General features: G+C 42.8%; 1 protein-coding gene across 4 annotated transcripts; it reads right to left on the bottom strand.

Annotated features, from left to right (window-relative positions):
• Positions 1-1,551: 1,551 nt before the first annotated feature.
• nat8 (N-acetyltransferase 8) lies at positions 1,552-8,633 on the bottom strand. 4 transcript variants are annotated; one of them, XM_046367608.1, is made up of 3 exons: positions 8,490-8,633; positions 4,381-4,527; positions 1,552-2,679 (listed from the first exon to the last, which is right to left on the bottom strand). In XM_046367608.1, the coding sequence occupies exon 3, from the start codon at positions 2,650-2,652 to the stop codon at positions 1,984-1,986; it is 669 nt and encodes a 222-aa protein (XP_046223564.1). In that variant the 5' UTR covers positions 2,653-2,679; positions 4,381-4,527; positions 8,490-8,633; the 3' UTR covers positions 1,552-1,983. The 4 variants fall into 4 exon arrangements, with proteins under 4 accessions (XP_046223564.1, XP_046223565.1, XP_046223566.1 ...); XM_046367609.1 differs by lacking the exon at positions 8,490-8,633 and adding an exon at positions 7,879-8,481; XM_046367610.1 differs by lacking the exon at positions 8,490-8,633 and adding an exon at positions 7,714-7,870.
• Positions 8,634-9,503: the final 870 nt, after the last annotated feature.

Here is a 9,503-nt window from a genome sequence, read left to right as displayed (position 1 = left end):
GTGCACTTATAAATGTCTCTACCACTGATTCTTAATCTCAAGCTAAAGTAAAACATTAATCATTGTACTTTTGTAAATACAGGTGTTCCCATAATGTACAGATATTATAACATTACTTTCCCCCCTGCAGGAGGTTCTGCCCTCTTCCTATTTACCCCCTGCAGTAAGTCTAGTCCTCCTATTTCCTCCCCTGCAGTAAGTCCAGTCCTCCTATTTCTCCCCTGCAGTAAGTCCAGTCCTCCTATTTCCTCCCCTGCAGTAAGTCTAGTCCTCCTATTTCCTCCCTGCAGTAAGTCCTCCTATTTCCTCCCCTGCAGTAAGTCTAGTCCTCCCATTTCCTCCCCTGCAGTAAGTCCTCCTATTTCCCCCCTGCAGTAAGTCCTCCTATTTCCTCCCCTGCAGTAAGTCCTCCTATTTCCTCCCCTGCAGTAAGTCCTCCTATTTCCTCCCCTGCAGTAAGTCCTCCTATTTCCTCCCCTGCAGTAAGTCCTCCTATTTCCTCCCCTGCAGTAAGTCCTCCTATTTCCTCCCCTGCAGTAAAGTCCCCAGTCCTCCTATTTCCTCCCTGCAGTAAGTCCTCCTATTTCCTCCCCTGCAGTAAGTCCTCCTATTTCCTCCCCTGCAGTAAGTCTAGTCCTCCTATTTCCTCCCTGCAGTAAGTCCTCCTATTTCCTCCCCTGCAGTAAGTCCTCCTATTTCCTCCCCTGCAGTAAGTCCTCCTATTTCCTCCCCTGCAGTAAGTCCTCCTATTTCCTCCCCTGCAGTAAGTCCTCCTATTTCCTCCCCTGCAGTAAGTCCAGTCCTCCTATTTCCTCCCTGCAGTAAGTCCTCCTATTTCCTCCCCTGCAGTAAGTCCTCCTATTTCCTCCCCTGCAGTAAGTCTAGTCCTCCTATTTCCTCCCTGCAGTAAGTCCTCCTATTCCCCCCTCCCTGCAGTAAGTCCAGTCCTTCTATTCCCCCCCTCCCTGCAGTAAGTCCAGTCCTCCTATTTCCTCCCTGCAGTAAGTCCTCCTATTTCCTCCCCTGCAGTAAGTCCAGTCCTCGTATTTCCCCCCCCTGCAGTAAGTCCTCCTATTTCCTCCCCTGCAGTAAGCTCAGTCCTCCTATTTCATCCCCTCCAGTCCAGTCCTCCTATTTCCCCTCTGCAGTAAGTCGTGTCCTCCTATTTCACCCCCTCCAGTCCAGTCCTCCTATTTCCTCCCCTGCAGTAAGTCGAGTCCTCCTATTTCCTCCCCTGCATTAAGCCCAGTCCTCCTATTTCTTACCCCTGCAGTAAGCCCAGTCCTCCTATTTCTTCCCCTGCAGTAAGCCCAGTCCTCCTATTTCTTCCCCTGCAGTAAGCCCAGTCCTCCTATTTCCTCCCCTGCAGTAAGCCCAGTCTTCCTATTTCCTCTCCTGCAGTAAGTCCAGTCCTCTTCCTATTTCCCCTCTGCAGTAAGTCCAGTCCTTCTATTTCATCCCCTCCAGCCCAGTCCTCCTATTTCTTCCCCTGCAGTAAGTCCAGTCCTCCTATTTCCTCCCCTGCAGTAAGTCCAGTCCTCCTATTTCACCCCCTCCAGTCCTCCTCCTATTTCCCCCCCTGCAGTAAGTCCTCCTATTTCCTCCCCTGCAGTAAGCTTAGTCCTCCTATTTCCTCCCCTGCAGTAAGTCCAGTCCTCCTATTTCCTCCCCTGCAGTAAGCCCAGTCCTCCTATTTCCTCCTCTGCAGTAAGCCCAGTCCTCCTATTTCCTCTCCTGCAGTAAGTCTAGTCCTCTTCCTATTTCCTCTCCTGCAGTAAGCCCAGTCCTCCTATTTCCTCCCCTGCAGTAAGCCCAGTCCTCCTATTTCCTCCCCTGCAGTAAGCCCAGTCCTCCTATTTCCTCTCCTGCAGTAAGTCCAGTCCTCCTATTTCCCCCTCTGCAGTAAGCCCAGTCCTCCTATTTCCTCTCCTGCAGTAAGTCTAGTCCTCTTCCTATTTCCCCTCTGCAGTAAGTCCAGTCCTCCTATTTCCCCCCCTGCAGTAAGTCCAGTCTGTACTCTATCAGGGTAAAGTTGGTGATTTTGGCGATGGGCTCAGGGATGACGAACTCTCTGACCCGTGTGTAGCCCACGTTCTCATACAGCCTCTGTGCATCAGTCTGCACTACAGACGTGTAGAGGATGACCGCAGGGAAGCCCCTCTCCCTGCTGAAGTCTTCCACTGTCCTGCTGAGGGCCTTGGCGATGCCCATCCCCCGGTGTGTACGACGTACAGACAACCTCTTCAGCTCCATGCAGCCTGGTTCCCTCTCCGCGGGCAGGCAGGCCACCATTGCCACCACCCGGCCGTCGCTCTCAGCCACCCAGAAACACGAGTCCTTGTTCTCCAGGTAGGTCTCCTGGATGTGGTCGAGGTCCTTCCTCAGGGAGGTGTCGATGTAGCTGTTGAAGAGGTAGCCCACCAGCTGCTTGGCCCCGGCCAGGAGGAGAGTGACCCCTACTACAGGCAGCAGGACGGACTTGGAGCTGGCCAGCAGGGCGCAGAACGTGACCATCAGGATCATCTGGGTCAGGGGCTGTTTGAGGAGGTGCATGAAGGAGGAGGGGACGTGCTCGCTCATCCCCATGGTGAAGATCTCCTTCACGGTCTCCTTGTCATCTTCCTCAAATCTTCGGATAGTGATGCCAGCCATGGCACTGGTGGGTGGCACTGCTCTGTCCTTTAATAGAGAGGACACAGTGAGAGCTGACAGTCTACTCAGTACAACCTACCTACCAGTCCAACGCTGACAGTCTACCTGGAGCGTCCTGGCTGTTTTTGCTGCCAGAGCCAGTCTACATGGAGCATCTGGCTGTTTTTGCTGCCAGAGCCAGTCTACATGGAGCATCTGGCTGTTTTTGCTGCCAGAGCCAGTCTACCTGGAGCGTCCTGGCTGTTTTTGCTGCCAGAGCCAGTCTACCTGGGGCGTCCTGGCTGTTTTTGCTGCCAGGGAAAGTCTACCTCTGGAACTAACATAAAAAGGTACGAAATACATCATTACGGTGATGATTTTTGAATTTTGAAAGTTACGTTACATATGTTGAAAACTTGATTGCTGACAAGCAAAACATTCTGGGACTACAATGATCTAATAGTGGTCTAATGAAACAAATACCAAAATATAGTTTTTGGGTGGAATTTTCCATTAAGGAGAAAAGTTAAGGTTAGACTCTTTAAGAGTCCATCTTGGCCTACGACAAACAGTACCAATCCTGGAACTCCCAGTAATGGATACCAAAAATCTTTGGTTAAAATCACATTATTTGGTGTAAAAATCTGAAGCTAGATTTGGCAGCCGTTTTCAACCCATTCTGGAACTTTGAGGGTTTATGACAATAGCTAGCCCCTCTACTAATTTAATAGGATCTCCATGGTCTCGCGAGAAGTGAGAAAACAGAGTGAAGTGAGAAAACAGAGAAGTGAGAAAACAGAGAAGTGAGAAAACAGAGTGAAGAAAACAGAGTGAAGTGAGAAAACAGAGTGAAGGAAACAGAGTGAAGAAAACAGAGTGAAGGAAACAGAGTGAAGGAAACAGAGTGAAGAAAACAGAGTGAAGTGAGAAAACAGAGTGAAGAAAACAGAGTGAAGAAAACAGAGTGAAGTGAGAAAACAGAGAAGTGAGAAAACAGAGTGAAGTGAGAAAACAGAGAAGTGAGAAAACAGAGTGAAGTGAGAAAACAGAGAAGTGAGAAAACAGAGAAGTGAGAAAACAGAGAAGTGAGAAAACAGAGAAGTGAGAAAACAGAGAAGTGAGAAAACAGAAGTGAGAAAACAGAGTGAAGTGAGAAAACAGAGTGAGAAAACAGAGAAGTGAGAAAACAGAGTGAAGTGAAAACAGAGAAGTGAGAGAGAAGTGAGAAAACAGAGAAGTGAGAAAACAGAGTGAAGAAAACAGAGTGAGAAGTGAAGAGTGAGAAAACAGAGAAGTGAGAAAACAGAAGTGAGAAAACAGAGAAGTGAGAAAACAGAAGTGAGAGTGAGGAAAAGAGTGAAGAAGTGAGAAAACAGAGTGTGAGAAAACAGAGTGAAGTGAGAAAACAGAGAAGTGAGAAAACAGAGAAGTGAGAAAACAGAGTGAAGTGAGAAAACAGAGAAGTGAGAAAACAGAGAAGTGAGAAAACAGAGTGAAGTGAGAAAACAGAGAAGTGAGAAAACAGAGTGAAGTGAGAAAACAGAGAAGTGAGAAAACAGAGTGAAGGAAACAGAGTGAAGTGAGAAAACAGAGTGAAGGCCTCTAATAAAAAGAGGAGGATCCCATCGGCTTTCTATAGGCTAGGTCTACTATATTAATTTCTCAACTTTCCTAATATTATGCAAATATTAAGCACATTGTTTATCTTTACATAATGTGAACAGTTCTTCCAATAGCTTCAATATGCACCTCGGAATTGGATGAGGATGGGCACAGTTGCGTCCCCGATATGTCCGTCTTCACTTGTAGCCTGTGAGAAAGACCCGATCACGTGATGGAGAGCCGTGTGAGTGAGACGAGAGGTTCTTCGGAGCAGGCAGCACTCAGGGAGAAGGGCTGCAAAAAGGTATGGATATTTTAGGGTGCATCGTGGTCACACAAACGGGATCCCGCAGGGAAATCCGAGGCATTATCAAGTGCTTCTCACAAAAAAAAACAATGCAGAGCTCATTCATTTCAAGCGACTTTTTTTCCAAATCGTCATTAGTGTCCCATCATGCAGCCTTACAATGTATTAAACACCAAAACATACAGGCCAATGTTTGTAGAACAACTAAAGTTACATTAACGACTCTGAATTAAGCATCTAGGAGGACCTGTTTCTTTGTTGACCTATCAACACAGAATAGCAGTATGTGCGTTTTACAGCTTTGTTCAATTCTATTCTCCATACTATAAATTAATATCAAATAATGCCACTGAATTCTAAGCAGATCTTGTCTGCTAAATGAACTAGTGTAGCCCACAGCCATTTGGCACAGCCAGATCAGGACCTAACATAAGGACAGGACCTAACAAACAGACAACTAAATGAACTAGTGTAGCCCACAGCCATTTGGCACAGCCAGATCAGGACCTAACATAAGGACAGGACCTAACATGAGGACAGGACCTAACATAAGGACAGGACCTAACATAAGGACAGGACCTAACATAAGGACAGGACCTAACATAAGGACAGGACCTAACATAAGGACAGGACCTAACATAAGGACAGGACCCTAACATAAGGACAGGACCTAATATAAGGACAGGACCTAACAGGACCTAACATAAGGACAGGACCTAACATGAGGACAGGACCTAACATAAGGACAGGACCTAACATGAGGACAGGACCTAACATAAGGACAGGACCTAACATGAGGACAGGACCCTAACATGAGGACAGGACCTAACATGAGGACAGGACCTAACATAAGGACAGGGCCTAACATAAGGACAGGACCTAACATGAGGACAGGACCTAACATAAGGACAGGGCCTAACATAAGGACAGGACCTAACATAAGGACAGGACCTAACATAAGGACAGGACCTGACAGGACCTAACATAAGGACAGGACCTAACATGAGGACAGGACCTAACAGGACCTAACATAAGGACAAGTCAGAGTATGTTATTCTGTTGTTCTGAAATACACTACATTTTCTTCATATCATGTTTCTTTAGACCTGTCTAAAATAATGGATTTATTGTGAAGGTGTAGACTATATTACATGGATTTATTGTGATGGTGTAGGATATATTACATGGATTTATTGTGATGGTGTAGGTAGACTATATTACATGGATTTATTGTGATGGTGTAGGATATATTACATGGATTTATTGTGATGGTGTAGGTAGACTATATTACATGGATTTATTGTGATGGTGTAGGTAGACTATATTACATGGATTTATTGTGATGGTGTAGGTAGACTATATTACATGGATTTATTGTGAAGGTGTAGGTAGACTATATTACATGGATTTATTGTGATGGTGTAGGTAGACTATATTACATGGATTTATTGTGATGGTGTAGGTAGACTATATTACATGGATTTATTGTGATGGTGTAGGATATATTACATGGATTTATTGTGATGGTGTAGGATATATTACATGGATTTATTGTGATGGTGTAGACTATATTACATGGTTTTATTGTGAAGGTGTAGACTATATTACATGGTTTTATTGTGATGGTGTAGACTATATTACATGGATTTATTGTGAAGGTGTAGACTATATTACATGGATTTATTGTGAAGGTGTAGACTATATTACATGGATTTATTGTGATGGTGTAGACTATATTACATGGATTTATTGTGATGGTGTAGACTATATTACATGGATTTATTGTGAAGGTGTAGACTATATTACATGGATTTATTGTGAAGGTGTAGACTATATTACATGGATTTATTGTGAAGGTGTAGACTATATTACATGGTTTTATTGTGATGGTGTAGACTATATTACATGGATTTATTGTGAGGTGGTGTAGGATATATTACATGGATTTATTGTGATGGTGTAGGTAGACTATATTACATGGATTTATTGTGATGGTGTAGACTATATTACATGGATTTATTGTGATGGATTTATTGTGAAGGTGTAGACTATATTACATGGATTTATTGTGAAGGTGTAGACTATATTACATGGATTTATTGTGAAGGTGTAGACTATATTACATGGATTTATTGTGAAGGTGTAGACTATATTACATGGATTTATTGTGATGGTGTAGGACTATATTACATGGATTTATTGTGATGGTGTAGACTATATTACATGGATTTATTGTGATGGTGTAGGTAGACTATATTACATGGATTTATTGTGATGGTGTAGACTATATTACATGGATTTATTGTGATGGTGTAGACTATATTACATGGATTTATTGTGATGGTGTAGACTATATTACATGGATTTATTGTGAAGGTGTAGACTATATTACATGGATTTATTGTGAAGGTGTAGACTATATTACATGGTTTTATTGTGAAGGTGTAGGATATATTACATGGATTTATTGTGAAGGTGTAGGATATATTACATGGTTTTATTGTGAAGGTGTAGGATATATTACATGGATTTATTGTGAAGGTGTAGACTATATTACATGGATTTATTAAGACTTATCAAATGTAGATGTTTCAAAAGGTCTGCTCAGTGGCTTGTAGGCTGTGTGGAAGCCAGGAGGTGCTAAATGTGTTCATGTTAATTAACAGTCAATTACCGTGAGACCGGGCACTTATTTGCTTGACAATCACCGGCTAACGAAATTTCGTGACCCCCACAGCCCATCTGGCCTCACCTGAATGTCACCTGACTGCATTGCCTGGAAACCCAACTCAGGCGGAAATTAGGATTTGAATTGTATTGTTTATTTCACCTCTATTTAACCAGGGAGGCCAGTTGAGAACAAGTTCTCATTTACAACTGCGACCTGGCCAAGATAAAGAAAAGCAGTGCGACACAAACAACAACACAGAGTTACACATGGAATAAACAAACACACAGTCAATAACACAATAGAGAAATATATATACAGTGTGTGCAAATGAAGTAAGGAGGTAAGGCAATAAATAGGTCAATAGTGGCGAAATATTTATAATTGAGCAATTAACACTGGAGTGATAGATGTACAAGTAGAAATACTTGATCAGGAAGTTTCCTCTCATGACCTCTACAGGCCGCCAGATTTTTTTATAGAATTATATTTTAACTTTCTTTACCGGTTGTCCATGTGGTTGGTCCTTTTGGCAGTAGAAATGTGAGACAATATATCCACAGGAATATATAATTATGTCCAATTTTTCAAAGCGCTGGAAGAGCATTCAGATGTCTACATGAAGCATGTACACAACCGTGTAAACACGTGCACGCATAACGTTACTTACCGAGCTGCTGTGTTTTCATCTTCGGCTCGAGCTAATGTGATATACATCTGAACGATGCACCAGCGCTGTGAAAAACTGATGCAATTATACTTTCCTGTGGATATATTTATTGTCTCACATTCCTACCGCCAAAAAAAAGGACCAACCGTATTGGAAAACTGGTCAAGTACGTTAAAATATATAATTGTATTCAACATTTTGGCTTATAGAGAAAACTGTCCTTATTCAAACGCTCATCTCTGCCTGACAAGAGTTCAGTGCAATTCAATGTCGGGTCCCAGACAACTGACCACAGTGGCAATGCCCTGTATTTCAGTAATCCAATTAATACGAAATCAAACCTGATCTTCCCTAGCTATTTGATACCTAGTTATATTAGTTAGTCGTTTCTATCGACTAGCAAATAGCACGTAACTCTACTCTACTAACTAAACCTAGCTATTTACTCTGAATGGTTACCTAGCTAGATTGCAAGTTATCTTTTTATCCAACCATTATTTAACTACGCCGATAGTCAGATCATATATATTTTGCATTCCATCAAAAAACGTGTATGATTCATCTTTCAGCTGTAATGGAAACGATTTTGTAAGATTTAAAAAAAAACCCACCTGATTTCGATACGTCTCTGAGAAATATAAATCCTGCTGGGGAGGAACAAGTATCGGTTCGGTTGATTGTGGTTCTGATGTCCGCATTCACGGACATAGGAAGGGTTTAGGATATGTCTTGTTTCCCATTGGCTGACAGGAACATCCATCCATCCATTCATTCATTCGCTCCATCCTACTCTTCATTCTGCCGTTTATTGGCACCATTATAAAAAGGATGAAGAAACGCTGTTGTAGAAAGAGATGGCCAGTTTATGTGGAAAGATCAAGCAAGGCGGCAGCTAAACAAGTGAAATATATTGCTATCTTGTTATCTTGCTATGCTATATTCATAGGATTCCGTGTGGCTCAGATGGTATAGCATTGAGGTTTACAAAGCAAGGGTTGTGGTTTCGGGACCAGCACTAGAATGTCTGCATTGTGTCCCGCAAACCCCTCTTTTTACACTGCTGCTACTCTCTGGTCATTATATATGCATAGTCACTTTAACCAGATCTACATGTACATACTACCTCAATCAGCATGACTAACCGGTGTCTGTATGTAGCCTTGCTACTGTATAAAGCCTCTCTACTGTATATAGCCTCTCTACTGTATGTAGCCTCTCTACTGTATATAGCCTCTCTACTGTATATAGCCTCTCTACTGTCTATAGCCTCTCTACTGTATATAGCCTCTCTACTGTATATAGCCTCTCTACTGTATATAGCCTCTCTACTGTATATAGCCTCTCTACTGTATATAGCCTCTCTACTGTATATAGCCTCTCTACTGTATATAGTCTCTCTACTGTATATAGCCTCTACTGTATATAGCCTCTACTGTATGTAGCCTCTCTACTGTATGTAGCCTCTCTACTATATATAGCCTCTCTACTGTATATAACCTCTCTACTGTATACAGCCCCTCTACTGTATATAGCCTCTACTGTATATAGCCTCTCTACTGTATGTAGCCTCTCTACTGTATATAGCCTCTGTACTGTATATTGCCTCTCTACTGTTATAGCCTCTC

This window comes from Oncorhynchus gorbuscha, linkage group LG10, assembly GCF_021184085.1.
Source record: "Oncorhynchus gorbuscha isolate QuinsamMale2020 ecotype Even-year linkage group LG10, OgorEven_v1.0, whole genome shotgun sequence".
Classification (NCBI taxonomy): domain Eukaryota; kingdom Metazoa; phylum Chordata; class Actinopteri; order Salmoniformes; family Salmonidae; genus Oncorhynchus; species Oncorhynchus gorbuscha.
This window is presented reverse-complemented; position numbering and strand designations above follow the sequence as displayed.

Coding starts and splice junctions, on each gene's coding strand:
- nat8 (XM_046367608.1), bottom strand. CDS start 2,652: ATGGCTGGCATCACTATCCGAAGATTTGAGGAAGATGACAAGGAGACC.